Here is a 21,703-nt window from a genome sequence, read left to right as displayed (position 1 = left end):
GGCGGCGGCGCGCAGGCGCAGAGCGGGCGGCGGCGGCTCCGGGAGCAGCGTCGGGAGTTGCTCCGGGAATTGTATCGGGAATTGCACCGGGAGCTGCAGTCATGCCGGGACTTCTGCTGGGGGATGAGGCGCCCAACTTCGAGGCGGAGACCACGCAGGGCCGCATCCGCTTCCACGACTTCCTGGGAGACTCGTGAGCGCTGGGGGATGCGGCGGGAGCGGGGGCAGGGGGATGAGATGTCCACGCCGCCGGGGATCCCGGGGAGCAGGGGCGGAGCGGGGCCGCTCAGCGCCTTCCTTCCTTCCTTCCTTCCTTCCTTCCTTCCTTCCTTCCTTCCTTCCTTCCTTCCTTCCTTCCTTCCTTCCTTCCTTCCTTCCTTCCTTCCTTCCTCCCTCCCTCCCTTCCTCCCTTCCTTCCTTCCTTCCGCACAGCCGAGTCCCTCGGCACCGCGCCGGGCGCCGGCACGCTTCCAGGGCGTGCTCCAAAATGTGGGTTTTTCTCGTGGAACCGGGGAGCTGTGGGGGGCGGACACGGCGGAATTCCCGGGGAGCGTGGTGGGCAGAGTCACAGAATCATGAGGTTGGAAGAGACCTTCAGGATCATCGAGCCCAACCCAGCCCTAACACCTCAACTAAACCGTGGCACCGAGTGCCACATCCAGTCTCTTTTTAAACACATCCAGGGATGGTGACTCCACCACCTCCCTGGGCAGACAATCCCAGTACTTTATTATTCTTTCCGTAAAAAAACCTTTTCCTAACATCCAACATAGATTTCCGTTGGCGCCTTCCCCACCCATCCCCGGAGGGCGAGCCGAGCCCCCGAGGAGAGGGAGGAGGCAGAGCCCGGGCCGGTCCTGGAGACCAGCTCGGGTGTCCCCGCCGTGCCGGGAGCGCGAAGGTGTGCGCTGACGAAGGTCCCTGGTCCCGCTGGAGCCCGAGCTGGAAAGGCGCGTGCCTTGGGGCAGCATTCCCCGCAGAGCCGGCTGCTCCATTCCTGACACGAGCACGGCTCGGGACTCACCCCCGGCAGCGCTTGGCAGGCTTCAGCCAGCCCCTTCTGTCAGCATGGTGAGCTTGAGCGAAAGGGGGGGAAAAAAAGAGCCCTCTGAGCTTGTGGAACTGGCTGTTCCGGCCTGATGACACGCGTGGCACCTTCCTCCGCCGTTGTTTGCTGCTGTTCATTCAAGGAGTGTAGTTATTGTATGAAGAGCCACGTAAATTCCTGGTGACCCGTGGCGGTCACACGGCTCTGGCAGAGCTGCAGGGGGCCTCACTCGATCCCTCCAGCTGCATTCCCAAATCTCTCAGACAGGGCTTTCCCCCACTGCTGTGGTGACGGGGGCCAGGTGACGATCGGTGCATGAAGATCTGCGCAGTTTGAGCTGAGAAATGGTGCAACAAGTCTCTGGCAGGGAGTTTGAAGTGCTGGGGATGGCTTCGCTTTAGCCCCTGGGAAGTCCTGAGAGCCTTTTTTGCTCCAGCCAGTCCTGCTGGGCTGCCTTTCTCTGTGCGCTGCTTACCTTACCTGTGAGGTGTAGGGTTAGTATTTGCCTGCTCTAAAAACTCAAAATCTGTTGCTGCCAAGTTGTGGGCGAAAAGAAAACGAGGTGGCTGTGTCATTGTAACAGGAGCCAGGATGTGATGTCAACTTCTGCCCTCCCCTGCTAGCTGATGACTTCTTACCATTTCATGAGTTGTGTTGAGCAGCTGGGTTAAGGCTGGGTCCTGTCCCACTCTTTTGAGCTGCGTGATGTCCATGTGCGTGTCCCCTCGTGGAGATAGGGGGCACGGGGCAGTGGCCAGGCTCGTGAATCAGTGACCATCTCTGCAATAACCTGGCTGGCACATGCATGCCCTCACACGTGGGGACTCTGGGCTACGGAGTACGCGTGGCTCCCCCAAATTTCCTCACATGCCACGGTGTCCATCTCCATGTCAAGAACCATGGGCTGTTCCAGCATCTCCTGTGGGATCCTGGAGGGAGAGCAGGGAGCGAGGTGCAGGGAGTTTCTCAGAGCAGGGCTTATCTCATGAAGGTTTCTAGTGACAGGGAAGGAAGAGTTGCCAGGGGAGGATTTCCTTATCAGAGAGACGAGCTGTTCCTGCACTCCCTGCCGTGCAATCCACACGGCTTTTTGTCTGCAGCTCAAACCAGAGCAGCCTTCACAGCAGCTCCTTCCCTCCCCTTGCAGGTGGGGCATCCTGTTCTCCCACCCTCGGGACTTCACCCCGGTGTGCACCACGGAGCTGGGCCGGGCGGCCAAGCTGGCGCCCGAGTTCAGCAAGCGCAACGTGAAGATGATCGCGCTCTCCATCGACAGCGTGCAGGACCACCTCTCCTGGTGCAAGGTACGGGCTCTGGGCAGGTTTCAGGGGGCAGCTGGCACTCCAAAGGCCGCAGGAGAAGCCCGTGCAGGCTTGGAGGTACATAGGTCACATCCCAAAGCATGGGAGTGCTGAAATTCAGAGCAGGAATGTGAAAGTCTTCTCCGTCTTTCTGGAGCTCCCCGCAAAGTCCAGGGTGCTCGATGCATTTTGATACAAGAGGAAAATAATATTGCTGCTGTCCCACCAATAGCTGAAAGGGTTAAAAGGTGTGGAGGTGATGCCAGACCCTCAGAGGAAGGCAACCTATCCACAGACCCTCAGGAAGTTCTGTAATAAAACAGGAAAGGAAAAGAGACATCAGAAGTTAGGAACTGCAGTTCATGCTTGGGCAGGGAGGAGAAAACAGTGGACAGAGACATGTTGAATATAAAACCACAAACAGGAGAACGTTAAATGTAAAATGAACGTGAGAGAGTATTAAAAAAAGATGGGAGTGGAGTAACTCACTGAAGGAACTTGAAAGGAGCTAAGGAAAAACTTCAAAAGCAGCCTGTGTGTGCTGCCAGGGAGAATGGTTCCAGGGCTAGAGGTGGTAGGGGTTTAAAACGAGTACTTCAGACAGAAATGGCCAGAGTTTAAAAATCCTTGGGTACATTACCTGCCACTCTCTTAGCTCTTTAGATTGGGAATGTTCTCCCATATTTTCTAGGTGTGAGAGGGGCATTAAAGGTGAGAAATTTCTACATTCAGTTGGATGTTTCTTCATGTCTGACTGGCTTTAGAAATTAGCTAATTGCCTTCTTGCTTAAATCGACCTTTGCACCTGAGCGGTGCACGGCCAGTGTCCCAGCAAGCCTCAGAAATGCCTGGGAAAAGCAATGTACAAATCCCAGTAAATGAGATTTCTGTGCTGCTCAAACTGGCTGAAGCCAGCAGTCAAATTAGCAACTAACGTGTCATCAGACATAACAGAAAGTTTTCTTTGTGCTTTTGTAAGGGAGGTTCATCTGTTGGTTGGCTAAAGCTAAAGTGTTAGCGTGGTGCTGACTTCTACAAAAGCTTTGAATTTGCAAGAAGCTTTTCAGTGAAGTCAGCTCTGTGAAGGGCAGGCTCTTTCTTGCAGGAAAGCAGTAACTCATGGCAAGGGAGGGAAGTGCTGAGCTCCCTCAGGGCCTGCAGGAACGTGTGGGGTTCAGCAGACTCGGGTGATCTGGAAAAGAGATGAACAGCGAGCTGACTCTGCTGATCCTGTAGAATTATTCAGCACAACCTCAGGTGAAACCAGGAGAAGTTGCAGAACAGTCTCTCGATGCTGGCTGAGGGGAGGCAGAGCAGGAAAACCTTCCAGAAAAATCACCAAGAGGGCAGTGATTCAAGCTGTGGTGAGCTTTCTGTGAGGCTGGGAGAAGCCTTGGAGACACAGGTTTGGAAGTGTCAGCTCAGCACCTGTCAGAAACAGGTGAAAGTCCTCCAGAGCAAAAGGTCTATGCGGTGAGGACAAGCCCATGGAAGTCTGGAGTGTTCCATGCAGCCTGTGTTTCACTGGATTAAACTTAGAATTCCTAGGAGTGAGCAAAACTTTGGGCAGACCCCTCTGTGCAGCATTCCCAAACACATCTCTGCTTTCTGTCTGGTTGAAGCTGCTTTTACCTGGAGCACAGCCAGCAAGGGGGGCAAGAGGGGTGGCTGAAATCCTGCATGAAACAATGAAGAAGCTTCTGCTTGCTTTGCTGGCAAATTTCAGTGGGCAGATGGGGCCTGGAAAGGTGGGGTCAGAGTGCAGCCAATAATCCTCGTGTCACTTTGTGCAGCTGTGCTTTCCAGCCAGAGATGTCACAGCTATTCTTAGCCATCCCTGGCCAAAAAACAGAGTCTTGCTCCAGGCCTGGGAGCTGTAGCTCAGCCAGGGATTGATCCCACCCTTCGACCTGCCCTGTCAGGAGGTTGTTGCTCCTCCAAGGGCTGGATGAATGCCTGAGCTCCTTGAGCTGGCCTGGCTGGCACATGTCAGAGGTTTCAGCGCTTTCTTTGGCCACTGATACCTGCACCTTGGTGAGTCGGTGGTGAATAAACCTCTCCAGTGATGTCTGGTTTCAGCTCGGACTCTGGAAGGAAAATTAGTGACTAGGGAAGCGAGTCCTGGGTGTTTTATTGCAACAGAGTGTGGTTTGTGAGGGTGTTTTCTAGGGCTCCCCAGGTGATGAAGTTACGTGCATTTTGGAACGAGTTACACTCCATAGGATTCAGATATGACTTCTCAGGAACTCTCTTCATCCTCCAGCCCCTGCTCTAAAGAGAGGGGTGGGTGGGTCTCATTTGCTGATGTCCATCTGCAGCCTCCTGTGACTCTGTGGAGCATTCAGCGGCGTTTCTCCTCAGCTGAGCCCTCCAGCTCTGCTCTCCTCCCCTGCTCTGCTCTGACAAGGCAGGTTTGCAGGACAACAGAAGCGACTCCTTGCTTCCTTTCAAGGCAGGCTGACCACAGCCCAGCCAAGATCAATGGCCCCTTTTTGCAGAGCTGTGGTGACACAGAAAGGCCCGGGGAGGAAACAAGCAAAGAGAAAAACTGGAAAGGAAACATTTGGCCTCGTGTGCACCAGCTGACCTGCTTACAGCATCCTGAGCAGCTGGGGCAGGGCTACAGCCCCTTTTGTCAGCACCAGCAGCCGTGGGGGGCCAAGGAGGGGTGCAGGGCCCAGGCTGCTCCCCCACATTCGAAGCCTGGGGAAGGCAGAGGGATTTGTACCTTGAGGTTATCAGCTGAGCTGATAATGCGGCACAGCAGGGCGAGGGAGGCTCACAGCAGCGTTGCAGCCAGTTTCATCTCCTTGTAGCATGAAAAGGGTGGAAGGAACAGGCTGCCCTGTTCTGGGGCAGGAGCCTTGAATTCTACTCGCTCTGATGCTGGCAGCTGCTCTTTGATGCTTGAGCAGGCTCCTCCCAGCACTGCTGGGGTGACCTCTGAGGGTGCTACTGCAGACTCCAGGGACAGCTTAAATGCTCTGGTCGAGTCCAGACCAGGTTTGGAGATGCTCAAAATACATTTTTGTGTGTGTATTTGTGAAGCAGGTCCAGTTTGGACTAGTACAGGGAGGAACTTCATAAACTGTGGTCACAAGGGCGAGCCTGCAGGGCTGTGGAGGGGGGATGGTTTTCTCTCCCAGGTGTGGTTCAGAAAAGAGTGAGCAGTGTCCCAGCACCTGCACTCAGGTTTTTAGAGAGTTTTTTAGTTAAGTGAGCTGCAGGTGACTCATTGAATGGAACTGGTCCCTTGCACAAGACCTGTGGAGCGTTGGACCTTTCTTTGTCGGCTGTAGGGTTGCTGGTTTGCTCTGCCACTAGAGAAACAATTCCTTAGGAGCACAGTCCAGTTCAGCTGTGACACCAACACTTCTGTCAGCTGTGCTAGATCTGTACTGGGAGAGAGCTGGAAGAGGGAGACAGTTCCCAGTGAGAGGTGGTTACACCTCTCTGTGTCACTAACACGGCAGGAATTCCCTTCTGCTCCATACCCACTGCCTGGGCAAAGCAGCTGCTCCACGGGGTGTGAGCACAGACAGCCTAAGAACAAGGCACAGCCCAGCCTGGCACAAAGGTTTCTGGTTTGTCACCTGGTTTCTGGAAACTTCATGGAAGGCCATGAGCCCCTGGCTGTGCTGTCCCAGCCCAAGACCTTGGGGCCAAGCGAGTCAGGAGCTCCTGCAGTTGCAGCTCCTGCTTCTGCCTGGCCTCTGTCTCTGCGGTGGTGCTGCAGGAACGTCCCATGGCTTTGTCTCTGCAGGACATCAACGCCTACAATGGGGAGCAACCCACAGAGAAGCTGCCCTTCCCCATCATTGCTGACAAGAACCGGGAGCTGGCCGTCAAGCTGGGCATGCTGGACCCAGACGAGCTGGACAAGGATGGGATGCCCCTGACCGCTCGTGTGGTGAGTGCCTGTCCCCACAGCACCTTCCACAGAGCTTGGGGAGTTACCACAAGGCGTGCTGTCCCCTCCACTGGTGGCCCAGCCAGTAGCCAGCCTGCTCAGTGGCTGCCTCTTCTCCATCTCCATGCCTGCACGTTTCTGTAAACGCTGTTTGCACGTGTTTCTTTTGCCCAGCAGTACAGAACCATGGCCTGCCATCCTGCCCTGTGGCTGTGGGGCAGCTTACCTGCATGAGTATGGCCATCCTCAGGAGCTGGGAGGACTTCCTTGGGCTGGAACAGTGGGTTGTGTCATGGCCACCCACCGATCCTGGTTGTGGCTGTCCCAAACTAGTTTTTGTCAGCGCTTGATTTGCTGGACTTTCCCTCTCCCCTCATGTGCTTGCATTAGAAGGGCACAGGTGGCAAAACAAGCTGGCGTTGGACACTGAAGCTCCCAGAGCAAAAACACATTCCCTGGGCATTGCTTGTTCTCTAGATCCCCTCCATGGCATCTCCCCTGTCCCAACACCTGTGATCAAGAAGCTCCCAGGAAAGCAAGGAGCATCAGGGTTCAGCAGATCCAGCAGAGCAATCAGACAAACGTGCCCAGCTCCTGACGTTGTCTTCCTGTGCTCAGGTGTTCATTTTTGGCCCGGATAAGAAGCTGAAACTCTCTATCCTGTACCCAGCCACCACCGGGAGAAACTTTGACGAGATCCTGAGAGTGGTGGACTCCCTGCAGCTCACAGCATACAAGAAGGTCGCTACCCCTGTGGACTGGAAGGTGAGGAGCAGGCCAAAGCTCACAGCCAGGCATGGAAATGGCAGCCAGCCTCCCTTGGAGGGGGACCCACAGGGTGAGGGAAGCAGCAGCTGGAGGCAGCCTTGCCTCTGAAGGCTCCTGTTTCCTGCAGCGCAAGCTCCCAGTGGGTTGGGTCAGCTCACTCATCTCCCAGGAAAGCAGACCTTGCCCCAGGGCTTGGAATCGAGGGGGAGCCAGCACCACCTGTCCAGGGGTGCCTAAACAATAAGAAGGGATGAGCAGACATGGGCAAGCTGTGCTCCGTCCAGTCCAGCGTGGCAGAGAGGCCCAAGCTCCCCATTCCCTACTCCCATGGGAGTGCCATGGCTGTGGGATGCCATTGGTAGGGCTGGCAGCTGGTACAGCTCTCTCTTTGGACATCTCCCGTGTCTGCTGGTGTAGCTCCCACTCTGCCCTCACTGCTGGCTCCTGGACGTGCCTGGGGCACAAGGGCCGGGCGTTCACAGGGAGGCAGTGCCACTCGTGTCCAGCCCTGCCAGCTCCTCACCGTCCCCATTTGTCCCTGTTTGTTCCCCAGCCCGGTGACAGCGTCATGGTCGTGCCCACCTTACCTGATGAGGAAGCCAAGCAGCTCTTCCCCAAAGGAGTCTTCACCAAGGAGCTCCCGTCGGGCAAGAAGTACCTGCGCTACACCCCGCAGCCGGAGTGAGGGCTCTGTCTGTCCCTGCGTGCCGCTGGGATGCCAGAGCCTCCCCGAGCCCAGCTCCCATCCACAGCCTCGAACCGTCACTGCTGGGGCAGCACTAAACCCGCCCAGCCCTCCTGTCCCTTTCACGTCCCCTCAGAACTAAACCCCGGGTGTTTTCCTGCCTCGGGCCAGCCCTGCAAAGACGAGATGAGCAGACCAGTGGGGCCTCTGTGGCTCCTGCTGTGGTGTCTCTCCCGTTTGGTCCCAGCCATGCTTTCCCCAGAGGCGTGGTAAGAAGGGGTGTCCTGCTGGGACAGGGAGCTTTGGGGGCTCCAAGCTGCTGCGTGCCTTTCAGAGCAGCCATCTAACCTTTGGTCCCGTGAGTAGCGGAGGAGCTGCAGAGCTAAATCCCTCACTTCTTAACTGCTTTCTCATCTCTTGCTGGAAGGTGATTTGTTTCCAGGTCTTGTGGAAGAGGGAATCAAGCGAATAAACTGACCTTCAGTACTACCTGCTGCGTGCCTTGTCTGTCTCTGCTGCCCCCCAGGGCACCCCGCAGCGTTTCCAGTGTTCCCTGTGCCCACGCAGCTGGGATTCGTGCCCAAGCTCTGGAGGGGGCTGGCAGCAGCACAGACTGCCCTTGTTCTTGCTCTGCAAGGAAGGCATTTCGGAAAGACAGGTTGTCCCAGGGCACACGGTCTCAGACAAGGCTGTTGTGCTTCCCCTGCTGAGGAGGAAGAATGTGCCTCAGCCTGGCCTGCCCTTGGCTGCTGGGCAGAGGGTCCTTCCCTGCTCCCAGGCACGACAGGAGCCCTGCAAACTCCTGCCTGCTCTCCCACACCTCCATCGCAGGGATTTGTCAAGAGATGAGCAATGCTTTAATACAAAGCAGGAAAGAATGCTGCTCACTGAACAGCTCATGGGGTGGCTGCCAGCATCCCTCAATGCCCTGCACAGCCAGCAAGGCTCAAAAGGAGCAGCTGTTAAAGAAATCAGCTGTCTTGGGGCACAAATGTACCCCCACCCCAGCAAGTGAGGACTGGCAGGTTTGATGTTCAAGGTGAGCAATGCACCAGATGCAATGAGATCCCCCTCCAGACTAAACCTCAGGCAGCAACCACAATCCTCTTTCATTACCTCTTCCACCCCCCAAAAAAGGGGTTTATTAATTTTTAATTGCCTTCAGGAACTGTGCAGTGAATATTGGCGTATTTCCCCAAATGGCTTTTAAATGAACCTTTGTTATGAAACTCCATATTATTCTCATGTATTATTTTGACTGGAAGATAGGAACAGTTGGTCTCTGGGCTGACTTTTGTTCTCACTCTTCCACTCTGTAAGAAAGGGGAGGGGGAAATCTACAATTTCTTTTTTCTGTGTAGCTTTTCAGCTTTATCGAGCTGGGCAGCTTTCCTAGATCCCATGGCTGGGCTGCACAAACTCCTGGGTTTCTTGCTGTTCCTACGCTTTGATCTGGTTTCCTAAGGGAAAAAGGAACGTCTGCCCCCTCCAAGGTTTCCAACCAACTTTCTTCTGGAAGCTTGAGGACAGCCCCAAGGCAACCTTTGTGCAAACAGCCTGCTCAGAGCATCCCCTGGGGAAGGGCACTGCAGGGCCAGCACAACCTCTCCGGGATACCACAGAAGCCACCTGCAAGTCAGGACAAAGTGGAACAAATCCTGTCACCAGACCCCGGGGCTTAAAGCCAGCAGGGACACAGCCACTGGTGCCACTGCTGAGGCAGGCAGGGGCTGATTGACATTCCATGAGTTCCCACCTGCTCCACGGTGCTGCCACAGCCCCAGAGAGACTCAAGCAAACACAAGGTTTGGCTCCAGTACAGCTCGAGTAGTTTTCTTTTAATCCCAGAGAAGTGAAATGCAACATTTTTCGAGTTGGTAATAACATCCAGAGACAGAAGTCCAAGCCCCCTACTCGGTAAAGTCATTTGTGTTTAAGGCACTCTGCAAAACCAGCTTTCCTCTTTCTGATTTTCCCCACACGGCAGCAGAATACCTGGTTTGATCTGTTCTCCGTAGTGACATTCATCCATCCTGGCTCCTCCCGCCCTCTCCGGGAGCTGGGATCAGCAAACCCAGCAGGAGAAACACCAGGAGGCCGGGTCAGTAAACAGGGATGGGCACGGGAGGGAGCACTGGGCTCCAAGCTTCTGCAGGGAGGGGGCGAGCACCAGGTGCCCTCCCTGCAGGCACTGGTGTGCTTCCCCTTTGTCTCCCTCACAAAAAGAGGATGGGAGGGGGGGGGACCCACAAGCACCCCTCGCCAGAGGTGCTCCCAGCAGCACCCCAAAATGCAGGGGGCTGGGTGCGGGGGAGACCCAGCTGCCCCCACTGTGCAGCAGAAATGACCCCCCTCCCCCACACCGACTTCCAGTTGTCAATAAATACCAATAAATAACTTAAATAAATAGATAAATAAATAAATGAATAAATAAATAAATAAATAAATAAATAAATACGTGACCCGACGAGGGGAAGGGGCACCCCGAGGCTCAGGGCACGGGGAGCGTGAGGGTGGGCATTCCCGTGAGCTGCCCCTCCCTGAGATAACGGGGTGCTGGTGGGGAAGGGGGGGCACAGGGAAAGCATCCCATGGGATGAAGCCCAGGGGTCTGAGTGCTCATCCAGCCACAGGGAATGAGCCAAACTCAGACTCATACATGGGAGCTCTCCCCCACCACCTTCCCTCCCCTTCCTCTGAGCACCACCAGCCCCAGAGCTCCACCTCCACCCAGGTGTGAACACGCACATTTTGCCAACATGCAAAATGCCTGCACGTTTCTGTAAACACTGTTTGCGCGTGTTTCTCTGCAAACAGTTTTTGCAAACTTCTTTTTTTTTCCCCCCTTCTTTTTCAACGGGGAAATGCCTACAAAGACAAGCCACGCACCAAACCGAGTCAAGTGCATCAAATCCAGGCGTCAGAGGAGCGGGAATGGAAGCCTGGCAGAAGCCTGGAGGGATGAACACAGGCATGGCCCCGGGGCTCAGCCAACACCTGCCTGCAGGCTGGGGCAGCCCTGGGGGATCAGGCACACAGCTACAGCCAGGCATGGAGCCTGACCCTGGCACCAGGGTGTTGCAGACATTCATGGGCAGAAATTCAGCTACCGCTGTCTCAAAGTCATGGCACGAGCCATGTGCCAAGGCTCAGACTGGCCAGTGAATCCCAAAAGGTGACAATGAATTCAACAGCACCCCTGCAGCAGTGTCCCCACTCTCCCAGATAACTGGAGCCATGGCGGTGCCACAGCAGCTCCCTGGGCTGACAGCAGCATGCAGCCATTTCCCATGCGTCTTGGGGAGCTGGCTCACACAGCCTCTGGACACAGCACCCTCTCCCTGCAGGAAGCCCACCCTGGAGCTACCTGTTTGTTGGAGAACCCCTTCCTCTGGCATTTTAGCTCCGATGCTGCCAGAGAGGTTCCTGTCCCCCTGGGTCAAAAGTATACACCTGCCTTACTTCAAAACAAAAGGTACTCACCCCTCCTCCCCCACTCCTTAAGGAAAATTGTATTTCAAGTTTCTAACCCCTCTCCACACACACTTTTTGAGAAATGAAACATCAGCAATGGCAAAAGCTGCCATCAGTCCCACACCAGGACAAAACCACAGTCTCACAAGAGCAGGACGTCTTCCCACACCAGCAAGCTCCCTGTGGGAGCTCTGCTGCAGAAAACACAACAAACCCAAGCTCAAAGCCCTCTCTCCCTCCAAGCCTGCCCCACGGCAAGGCTGTAGCCCCTGCAGAACCCCGACATAGGCACGGAAAGCAGCAGGTTCCCAGCCCAGGGCGAGGCCGGGCGGGAGGAGCGCCGGCCCCGGCACAGGGAAAGGCGCCAAGGCGTCAAAAGGAAACGCTCCCATAGGAGAAACAAGTAACTGGATGAGCAGCAAACTGCCGAGGGCAATAAATAGCACAGAGGTTTCACAGGGATTTTTGGTCTAAGATGCCTCGGGAGCCCCTGTGCTGGTGGGGCCTGGGGTGCACAGAAATGCCACCCAGTGCTCCTCCCCAGGCTCTCCTGCCAGGGAATAGCACATGGGACCATCCCAGCAGGAATGACCTGCATCCCCAGGGCAGCACAATCCCCCTGCAATGTGAAGAGTGCAGGGCTGTGAGCTGGAGGAGCTGCAGGGCTCATGCTGGGGAGGATAAAGCAGAGAAAGCAGCAGAAGCTCTAACCACCTGCCCAGGAATGATGGAGCACCCAGAGCAGCAGCAGCAGCACAGCCATGGTTTATGCCTCTGCTGCAACTCCAGGCTGACATCCTGGGAACTGCCAGCTGCATCCCACAGCACCGTGCCGCCCCATGGACCAGCCGATGCCAGCCATCCAGGCAGCAAGGAGTGAGGAGAAAGGCAAATAAATCCCCCTGTAACCCCTTCCGAGCACGGCAGCAGCAGAAGGCAGACCCCAGGCAGCACATTCACCTTCTCCTTCCCAGGCAAACCCTGCCCTGAACAGCCTCCACTCACATCCCTGCTTTCCACAGAGCTTGGGGAGTTACCACAAGGTGTGCCATCCCCTCCACTGGTGGCCCAGCCAGTTCACCCTGGGGAAGAGGTCTCCACGTGAGCCAGCATTTGCGTGGAAAGTGAGCAAGCACTCAACTTCTAGCTAGGGAGCGCGGTCTGCTGTGAAGCCAAGTGAGTCCACGTGTACCTCTGAGCTGGTTTGGGTACCAGACACACACACAGAGCACCTGGGCTGGGAGATCTCCCCCGATTTCTCACTTGTCTGAGAATCGGTGCTGCTTCCGTAAGAGAAGGGTCAGCGGGACTTGGGAGGGGAGGCTGAGGAGCTGCAAAGACTTAGTGCACCTTAAAACAAAAGGACATCTAACCTGCCCTTAGACCTCACTCCAAGACGGAAAAGAGCTACAGCATCTCCTACACTCACAACTACTCCAAACACACCCAGATGCATGCAAAACGTGTCCCTCTCCCCCCGGGCTGCGGAAAACCCCTCCGGGGCAGTGGCACCGGCTGGCAGCGGCTCTGCCCAGCCCCCCACCCCGGCACCGGCCCTCCCGCCCGGTGCCAGTGCGCAGACCAGGGGTGGATTATGGACCTGAAATGCATAGGCATGGACATGGCAGGGACATGGCGGGACAGGGCACCCCACTGTGCCCTGCAGCCCCCATGAGCAGCAGGCACAGCCTCTGCTTCTCCCTCCGGCCGGGCAGGAAGCAGCATTTGCCACGGGCACGGTTCGACCACACTGATGCTCCTTGTGCCGCCCCGCAGGGAAAGACAAGTCCTTTACGTCAGACAGCCTCTGTGCCAGCTGCAAGTACTCGATTCCACTTCCTGGGAAATCCTCCGGCTCAGCAAACCCTCTTCTGCGCCCTTGTGCCAGCCAGGCTCTATTTCTGACCGAGGAAGAGCCACGTTTCCAACCACAACAACAAAGGCAGGAGAACCCGAGATGTCTGCTTTGGCTCGGAAACCCTGTTCATCTGCAGCGGGCTGGGGGCACCCAGGTCCTCACCTGCACACTCTACTTGGGGGGAATCACCACTATGGGCTGCCCTCGCTTGGGTCTCCACATGAGGACCTGGGCGTCATTGGCGTTGGGCTTCACTAGTGCGTTTGGTGGGATGGGCTCCATCCTGCTGAGGATCCGCGGCTGCTCCTGCTGAGTCCTGCCCACCAGCCGTGCCCGCTGCCCCAGCAGCTGCATGGGGTCCACCTCAATGTCCACTCGCATCCTCCACTTTATGGTCTGCAAGATGATCTTCTCCTTGGTGGTCGTGTTCATGGCCACGAGCCACGTGGTAAAGCTCTGGTCCCTTTTAATCCTGGTCAGCAGCGGCACGTTACTGTTGCTCACGGGGACAGCCCACGTCACGCTGGGGTAGAAATTGTCATTCATGCTCACCGAGAACCTGGAGATCTTGTTAGTGGGCCCGACCAGGGTCACGGTTTCTGTGGTGTTTCCATACCAGGGGTAGCTCACTCCGTCCGAATCGCTGATGGCTTTTACTCGTCCTTCTCGCAGGTCGGGCAGCTCCCAGCTTGACCTAGTGAAGAGGAAGAGAAAGATAAGCAGGGAAATGGCAGCAGCAGTGCCTGGCAAGGGATGGGGAAGCCAGCAGCACAGGGACCCTCTGCCTGCCTGCAGCAAACTCTCAGGGACAACCTTGAATCACAAGTTCAGCTTCGGTTCCGTAAAGGGAGCTGCACGTCCAGCTAAAGCCTTTGCTCTGCCAACACGATGCCATTTTAATTAACCTGCAATTAAACTGACTGGATCAAAACCCACTGCTGAGTCTCTCTGGGGTCACTCTCTCCTTAATCAGCTCCTGTGCTGGTGAACAGCCTTCCCTGTCCACCAGCTGCAGCACCATGACCAGGGCACTGGCCCAACCCATCAGCAGCCCCCATCCTTGCAGGAGGTCTGCGATTTTCATGCCTTAAATACAGAGCCACGTACAACAAAGAAATCCCACAATGATGCCTGCCACTGGCATGATGAAATCCCTGCAATATGGCGGGGGGCGGGGGGGGGGGTGGGAATTCAACCCAAATCTTTGCTGCTGGCCATGCTACCAACATCATGTGGCTACAGTGAGGCCTGCGTGGCAATAACAAGAGAGCAGCTTTGCAGCACAGGGCTGGAGCCACACTTCTGCCATGCCTCCAATTGATGACCTCCACTCACTCCAACATCCCCAAGTGCTCCAGTGCCCCACAGACACCAATGTGTCATGATACAGGGATGCAGGCAGGCAGCACAAGGACCTGCTGCTCCCTCAGCACCCACAGACTTGTGGCACCAGCAGCAGGAGCCCACCAGCGAGCTGCAGAGCAGATCCCTCTGGACATCCCCCTTGCATCACCCCTTTGCAAAGGCAGAAGACACAGATACAGAGCCAACAGCTTTGCCCCTCGGCATCCCCACAAATCCCCTGCACGCCAAGCCTCAGGAAAGGCTGTTTTCCAGCTGCCACTTCTGTCCAGCACCGCAACCTTTCCCTCTTCTAACACAAGCCAAGGGCGCAACGCCCCCAGCACTGCCCGTGCTCGCGTCCCAGTCCCAAAGAAGAAACGACGCTTGGTGGGAGGCGGCGGCCGCAAAGCCCTCGGAAGGGCGAGGTCCAGAGCAGCGGGGTGGTGCGGGAGCCCCTGTGGGGAGCGAGGAGCTGGGATTGTGGGGTCGGGGAACAGGGCCTGGGTAAAGGTGTTGCCCTTGCGTGGCTGCGGCTGCAGAGGTGGGGTAGAGGGGCAGCACAGGGTGCCGGGTTGCAGCATCCAATGCCGGGAACGCAGCGCACGGTGCCGGGGGTGCAGCACCCGGTGCCTGCGGGCGGAGCAGGGCAGGTGCCCGCATCGGGCAGCCCACGCCGTACGCAGCCCGGGCCCGCCCGTGCCCCCACGGCCGTCCCCCCGTGCCCGCCCGCGGTGCTCACACGCCGAGGTCGCTGTAGGTGTTGTAGAACTCCATGTGGTTGCAGGCCTGGATCCAGCCCACCACCCAGGTGTGCCGCCGGGCGATGGGCGGCATGAGGACGCGGGCGGAGGCGCGGAAGTAGGGCGTGCGGTACCGCAGCACCACCGGCGAGCTCTCCTCGATGGCCGTGGCCGCCGGCTCGATGGTGGCCGACACGTCGGACACCACGATCTGCTCGCGGCGCACCCGCGCCTTGCAGGCCACGCTCTGCAGGCACCCCATGGCCGCGGCCGGGCCGCCGTCACCGCGGGCCCGGGGGGGCGGCCGGTCCCGCCGCCGCCCGCCCGCCGCGCATCGCCGCCCGCCGCACGGCGCCCGCACCGGCGCCGGCAGGGCGAAGGCGCCGCCGCGTCTCTTCCGGCCCTCGCCGGCCGCCGTACGCCGGCCGGGGCGGGCACGTGCGCGCCGGTGGGCGGGGCGCGCCGGGAGCGCCGCCTGCGTCACGGGCGGAACCGGAAGCGGCTCCGGGGCCGTCCGGTAGCGGGGGAAGCGCGGGCGCGCCGCACCCGCCGCGTCCTTGGAGATGCGCCGGGGACACGCCGAGAGCGGGGAGACCACGCCCCGGCGGTGCGGTAGCGCGGAGCGGGGATAACGGGCGGGGCGCGGGGAGGGGGAGAGGGAAGCGGCCCCGGGCAGGGTGACATGCCGGGTCCCGAGCGGGCCTGGCAGCGGGTGACCGGCGCCCGCCTCCCGTCGCCATGCCGAGCCCCCGGAGCAGCCGCGAGCGACGCGGCGGCAGCGGCGGCCGCCTGGAGTTCCTGTCCCTGAGCCAGCGCGGGCCCGCCGCCCCCGACAGCCCCTCCCGCCGCAAGGAGCCCGCCGGCGCCGCGGCCGCCCCGCTGCCCGAGGAGGACTGCATGAAGCTGAACCCGTCCTTCGTGGGCATCGCCCTCAGCTCCCTGCTCGCCATCGACCTCTGGGCCTCCAAGCGCCTGGGGGTGTGCGCTGGAGAGGGCTCGGCCTGGGGCAGCGCCCGGCCCCTCATGAAGGTCATCGAGGTGTCGGGGCATGGCATCCCCTGGCTGCTCGGCACCTTCTACGGGCTCTGCCAGAGTGACAGCTCGGCGGCCAGGGAGGTGCTGCTCAACCTGCTCTTCGGTGAGGCGGGGGGCTCGCCCCGGGGCTGTGCAGGCAGCAGCTGGGGAGGGGGGACCCCAGGGATGGGGCAGAGCTGGCTAAGCCGGAGCCCCAAGAGCACCGGCTGATTTTGAGCAACCTGTGCCGGCTCACCTGAGATGCCTGGTAGCAGAGGGAGTGACCCCGCAGCTTAAGGGCGTGGTGGCACCAGCACGACTTGTCTGTCACCTTTACAACCACTCACTGGGAAACTACAGACAGCTAAACTGCTCCTGTGGTTACAAAACGCTGTCGGGCCTGAAGCCTCTCTTGGCTCCTCAAGCTTGTCACAACAGCGCATTCCTGGTGCAGCTGCCTGGTGTTGAGACACCAACCCTTTCCCTGAAAAGCTGCTCTGGCTGCTTGGCTTGCTGCAGGCAGGGCTTTTGTGGATTGTTCTCTACCAGCCAGTGAGGAAACCTGGTTTAAAGCACGAATTTTAATCCTGCATGGTGTAGTGTTTCACACACACACACAGAGTAGCCTAGGTATGTTTAAAGGGATTCATTTTTGCTTATTTAGAAACTGTAATAGCTCCAGAGCACCAGACCTTCTCAGATTCCCTGTTGTTACTCTTGTATTAAGTTGCAAATAATTAGGATCTCACACTTAGAATTTGAATCCAAATTTGCTTGGTGGGAAACATAGGTTTGTGCATCTTTCTCATCTAGCAGCACACGGTTAAATTAGAGCCCTGCAGCAGAGCTGTGGGAAGGGACCTGGATGCCTCCAACCTAACCTTTGCTCCAAAGGAGATCTGTCCCAGCACCAGGGCTTTGTCCAGCCTTCAGTGCTCTGGGCAAGAGCCACCCATCTCCCTGGGATCTACCCCAGGGCCGCAACACCCACATGGGGAAGGAGGATTCCCTCGTGTGCAACTCGAATCTCCCAGATCCTGTGTAGAAAGAGAAAAAGCAATTGATCTAGTTTTACATGTGGAAAAAGAAAGAAAATTTTCTCTTAAATGATTAACCGAAGGAAATGAGCTGAAGTGACCAAAAGATTTGGTGTCCAGAAGCAAGTCTTAGGACAAACAGACGTTGGTCTCTTACACAATATCCGTGGGAGAAGTAGCCTTGGCAGTGAGTGCTGTGCTAAGGTGAGCTTAACAGGGATGGAGAAAGCACCCTCTGCCCTACATGAGAAGGTGCTCTTGCCAAATACTGGCTGAACCCTTATCACAGGTACTTTGCCTCTTCTATCACAACAGCCTTTAGCTCTCAGGGGGGCATGCCACCGTAAATTATCCTTTACTCATCTCTTGAAAACCAAACCCCAGCAGCAGGGAGAAGCTAGACCCCAGGAGCCCTGGCACCACACCAACTCCGAGCGCTTCGCACTGACCTGTTCCACAGTGGAGTGGGTTGATCATTCACCCAATTGATTTGACCCCGGCCACCAAGGCAGACAGCAATGCAGAGTCAGCACTGCCAGGAAGGGAGCTGCGGGGACTTAATGCCTCTGCTGCCTTCAGATTAAGGAGCAGATTGAGCCCTGGGTCACGGCAAGATCAGATTTTGCAAAGAGAGAAAAGCCCTGGGGTGTAGGCTGGGCAGAGCCCTCTCGGCTGTGGCGGGCCAAGGGTCTGGTGGTGCAGGAGGCGTGTGTGCAGAGGAATAGAGGTTGAGGATGTGCTCATTCTGCTGCAGAAGGCCAAGAGCATGATGTGCTCTCCCTGCCTGGGTTTTACAGCCATGGGGGAAAACATCACCTTCAGCCTGAGCTCTGTTAGCTGATGGTTCTGCTTTCAGTAACCGCCCGTTCCTGTCTCTCCCAGCATTGCTGCTGGACCTGGTGATGGTGGCGGTGGTGAAGGGGCTCGTCAAGCGGCCGCGGCCCACGCACAACAAGATGGACATGTTCGTCACCATCTCGGTGGACAAGTACTCCTTCCCCTCAGGCCACGCCACCAGGGCCGCTCTCGTCTGCCGCTTCGTCCTGCGCCACCTGGTCCTGGCCGCCCCGCTGCGGGTGCTCGTGGTGCTCTGGGCTCTCATCGTCAGCATCTCCCGGGTGATGCTGGGCAGGCACAACATGACGGACGTGCTCTTTGGGCTGCTGCTGGGCTATGCACTGTACGGCGTGGTGGAGCACTGCTGGCTGTCCCCGGCCACCGTGCCCGCCCTCTTCGCGCTCTGGAGCCACTGACCGACCGCTGGCTTCGGCACAAAGCAGGGGCCGCGTGCTGGTGTTCTGAGCACGTGCAGGGACGGGATTCTGGCACTTGAACTGGTATCCTAAACCCCATCAGTCTGGCCAAAGCTTCTACATGAGTGGTGCTGCAGGCTCCAGGGCCTGCACTCAGATGTCTGGTGCTGTCCTGCCCTCCTGGTCGGCTGTCGGGCAGGGTCTGCGCTCACTTTCCCTGGTGACCAAAAGCAGTCTCTGCAGAGCCTGCAGGGGGCTCAGCACACCCATCTGGCAGCTCACTGCTCATACTGTGAATCTGCATGCTCTCGCTGGGCACCTGCAATAGGCCATGGTGTATGTGGTAGCTGTGACTTTGCAGAGGTTTCCCTACAATCACCCCTGTATTTGTTATCCCATAAATACACTTATCATGCTGCTGTCTTAAGCATACCCTGCACAGCCTTCTCTACAACACCTGCCTGGAGAGAACCCACTGGGGTCTCTCCTCAGGGATAGAAAGAGCTTTGTCTCCCTAAGCAAATCTCTTCCCTGTTGCTCTCAATTTTAAGCGCTGCACTAAGGCTAGATGGTGAGCACATGGCTCCCAGAGCCATAGGGAAAGGATGATGGCACTGAAGGGTTGATCATCCAGTGGGAAACAGGGTGAGCAGCTCCCAGCAGCAGCCTGCTCCTGAAGCTCTTGTCCAGAGCTTCCCAGTTCATTTTTCCCTCCACAGGCTTTTCAGTTTCTCGGGGTACAATGCATTCACAGCAATTCCTGATTGACAGCATATTCCAGGCTGCAGAGAGAGTCCTGCAGAGCCAGCCCCTTCCCACAGTTCAGAAATACACCCAGCCCTAGGTCTGAACCTTGCTTGCACCTCCTGCAGCAAGAGGCCCTGGCTCTGCCAACTACTGCCACAGCTCCCTGTGCTTCAGGCAAGCTGGCACTGCTCCCCTGGCACCACTGGCAGCCTGTTTTTCACAGAGGGCTGCTGGTTCTTGGCAGGAGGGGACCACAAGGAGCCTCTATAATGAGCTTGGGCCAAGACTTGAGCCAGAAAATCATAGTACGCATTTCATCAGCCAGGCAGGGAGTGGGGGCTCTAGATTGAGCTCAAATAATCCTCTTAAACAGTGCCCCTGGCATGTGGGTAGAGGGATTGGGACCAGGTGAGGCTCTTTGTGGTCACTGAGGTTTACTAGTACACCCAGGCCCTGGAAAACACCAATTAAGTTGTATTAAGACCGGGCAGTGTTGTAAGTGTGCTGTTCTCCTGGGTGGGGTGTGCAGGAGCAGCCTGATGGCTGCTGGTGTGAGTACCTTGTCACTGCCAGTTGTAAAGGGGCTGAAATGGAAGTGCTTGACATGACAAGCTTCCCCTGGGGCTGAGCCCTGACCCTTTGACAGGGTTCCGGGTCTGAGTTGATGCTGCAGTGACCAAAAAATAATCCCTTGTGTTGCACTGCATGCCTAGCAGCCAGCCGGGCCAGTCTGGCATTTGCACAGCAGCACCAGGACATTTGGGCCAGCCGTGCTGCCCCAAGGTGGGGAGACCAGCCCTGTGGTGGCTGAGGGAGCACAGGCAGGTGGCACACTGGGTAGGCAGGGCTTGTTGTGCTGTGCCAAAGCATCTTGGCTCTACCTTTTCCAAAACACAGTGGTTTTTGTCTGCACTTAATAGTCTTAGAACCCAACAGTTCTTAGAGCTGTTGGGGTCTTCCTCTCTACATCATGGAAGGTACAGTAGTAACCTGTGGATCTGTGGCTCCCACATGTGTGTGGGCCGAAAAGTTGCTCTTGACTCACTTTCATGACACTCCATGAGGTCCTGGTGGTACCCACCATCAGCACTGCATAGCCCTGCTGGGTCACAGGCTGCCTGGCCACCTTCTCACCTCTTCTGTGCTTCTCTCCAGCTCCACCAGAGACCTTTGTTCTCCTTCTGTGCTTGTCACTGCTCCTCCAAGAATAGGTGTAACCCACTGATAGGACAGAGAAGCGTTCTGCTCCATTTGTCCCATGGCATTTCTGTCCACTGTGGAAGCCCAGAGCAAACACTGTAAAGCAGACACTGCTGTGCACACTCCACATCCTGGGTGCTTGCCAGATGTGGGGAACCGTGAATATCCACAGATACCAACCAAATACCAGCCTAGACCAAAATATCATGCATGGCATGACCCTGGTGCCCGACAGGACAGTTTGTCTGTAGTATGAATCCAGCTACAGGGGGGTAAAGTCCAGGGCTATGCAGCCTGTAGGGAGAAGGACAAATTCAGAGGCAACCTGCACAGAGATTTCATAGCACAGCAGCACGGTGGAACGCTCAGAGAGGTCCCTGTACCTGTTGCCCTTGGGCAGTCTGTGCAGAGCTTGCAAAAGAGCCAGAAGCCAGCTGAGAGCAGAGCAGGAAGAGTAGCACTGCCAGTGTTGCCATCTCTCCGTTCCTGTGCTGATCCCTTGCTTGGTAAGATGGGGGGGTTTTTTATGCTTTTTGACAGGCAGGCACAGAGTGTGGGTTAGCAGCTCAGCACCTCTGCCCCAGGCAGAGATCAGCCCTTGCCAACAGCAAGGGACAGAAAGAACTTATTAAGCTTACTGCAAACATGAGTTTTAGAAAGGTAAAACTGTTTCACGGGCAGAACTTGGCCCCTCTGCCTTGCTCAGCTCTACAGCAAAGTTCTCTGGATACTGAAGAGCAAATTTCCCCTGCAGGTCTCAGGCTGTCTGGCTGCGAGTGTGCCAGGGGGCAGCAGCAAGTTTGGATCCGCCTGGTCTGTGCCTCCTGCTGTGAGGGACAGCCTTTTCCTTTGTGGTCTCACCACTCTCACACCAGGGACACCCCAACAGCGTGGTGCTCCTTGCACCGGGGTTCCACTTGCCACAAGGACTCTGCTAGCCCAGGAGTGAGCCGTGGCTATAGGGATACTGTGCCGACATGCCCAGCCCAGGGACACAGGGGATGTGGGCAATATAGTGCCGGCTACCGCTGGAGCAACCAGAGCCGTGTGTCATCCCGGCTACCAGGATAACCGGGCGTGGGCTGATCCTGATAATCCTAGGGGAAAAGTCCGGGGCGGCGTTTGTTTACCAAGCACGCAAGCACAAGGATCGGCTGCGTGTCCGTGTCCCCGCCTTAGGCTGCCGGCCGAGGCTGCGGCGACATCGCTGCGGAGCAGCCCTGCAGGCGGCCGGGAACCAGCCGGTTCTGGCTTCCTTTCCCCGTGGGAGGAGTGACGGAGGGGGAGGCTCCGCTCCCGGACGCTGCGCACTATAAAACCAGGC

At 57.2% G+C, this 21,703-nt stretch overlaps 3 protein-coding genes across 3 annotated transcripts; 2 read left to right on the top strand and 1 right to left on the bottom strand.

The window, feature by feature from the left end:
• Position 1: 1 nt before the first annotated feature.
• On the top strand, positions 2 to 8,201 carry PRDX6 (peroxiredoxin 6). Its single transcript, XM_040073486.2, has 5 exons — positions 2 to 193; positions 2,196 to 2,352; positions 6,113 to 6,259; positions 6,878 to 7,024; positions 7,581 to 8,201. Exons 1-5 carry the CDS (start codon positions 102 to 104, stop codon positions 7,710 to 7,712), a joined length of 675 nt encoding a protein of 224 aa, XP_039929420.1. The 5' UTR covers positions 2 to 101; the 3' UTR covers positions 7,713 to 8,201.
• Positions 8,202 to 10,105: 1,904 nt separating this feature from the next.
• Positions 10,106 to 15,390, bottom strand: FAM78B (family with sequence similarity 78 member B). The gene is made up of 2 exons (XM_040073484.2): positions 15,128 to 15,390; positions 10,106 to 13,738 (listed from the first exon to the last, which is right to left on the bottom strand). Exons 1-2 carry the CDS (start codon positions 15,388 to 15,390, stop codon positions 13,216 to 13,218), a joined length of 786 nt encoding a protein of 261 aa, XP_039929418.1. The 3' UTR covers positions 10,106 to 13,215.
• Positions 15,391 to 15,866: 476 nt separating this feature from the next.
• On the top strand, positions 15,867 to 18,891 carry PLPP6 (phospholipid phosphatase 6). The gene is made up of 2 exons (XM_040073638.2): positions 15,867 to 16,266; positions 18,062 to 18,891. The coding sequence occupies exons 1-2, from the start codon at positions 15,867 to 15,869 to the stop codon at positions 18,430 to 18,432; spliced, it is 771 nt and encodes a 256-aa protein (XP_039929572.1). The 3' UTR covers positions 18,433 to 18,891.
• The last annotated feature ends 2,812 nt before the right edge of the window (positions 18,892 to 21,703 follow it).

Source organism: Hirundo rustica, chromosome 9 (assembly GCF_015227805.2).
Source record: "Hirundo rustica isolate bHirRus1 chromosome 9, bHirRus1.pri.v3, whole genome shotgun sequence".
Taxonomy (NCBI): domain Eukaryota; kingdom Metazoa; phylum Chordata; class Aves; order Passeriformes; family Hirundinidae; genus Hirundo; species Hirundo rustica.
The sequence above is the reverse complement of the archived record's forward strand: the minus strand, read 5'-3'. Positions and strand labels throughout refer to the sequence as shown.

Excerpts from the sequence above, each read along its gene's own strand:
- PRDX6 (XM_040073486.2), top strand. The coding sequence starts at position 102 with ATGCCGGGACTTCTGCTGGGGGATGAGGCGCCCAACTTCGAGGCGGAG. Across the intron at positions 194-2,195 it reads CACGACTTCCTGGGAGACTC|GTGGGGCATCCTGTTCTCCC; the intron begins GTGAGCGCTGGG and ends CTCCCCTTGCAG. Across the intron at positions 7,025-7,580 it reads CTACCCCTGTGGACTGGAAG|CCCGGTGACAGCGTCATGGT; the intron begins GTGAGGAGCAGG and ends TTTGTTCCCCAG.
- PLPP6 (XM_040073638.2), top strand. The coding sequence starts at position 15,867 with ATGCCGAGCCCCCGGAGCAGCCGCGAGCGACGCGGCGGCAGCGGCGGC. Across the intron at positions 16,267-18,061 it reads GCTGCTCAACCTGCTCTTCG|CATTGCTGCTGGACCTGGTG; the intron begins GTGAGGCGGGGG and ends TGTCTCTCCCAG.
- FAM78B (XM_040073484.2), bottom strand. The coding sequence starts at position 15,390 with ATGGGGTGCCTGCAGAGCGTGGCCTGCAAGGCGCGGGTGCGCCGCGAG. Across the intron at positions 13,739-15,127 it reads ACCTACAGCGACCTCGGCGT|GTCAAGCTGGGAGCTGCCCG; the intron begins GTGAGCACCGCG and ends CCTCTTCACTAG.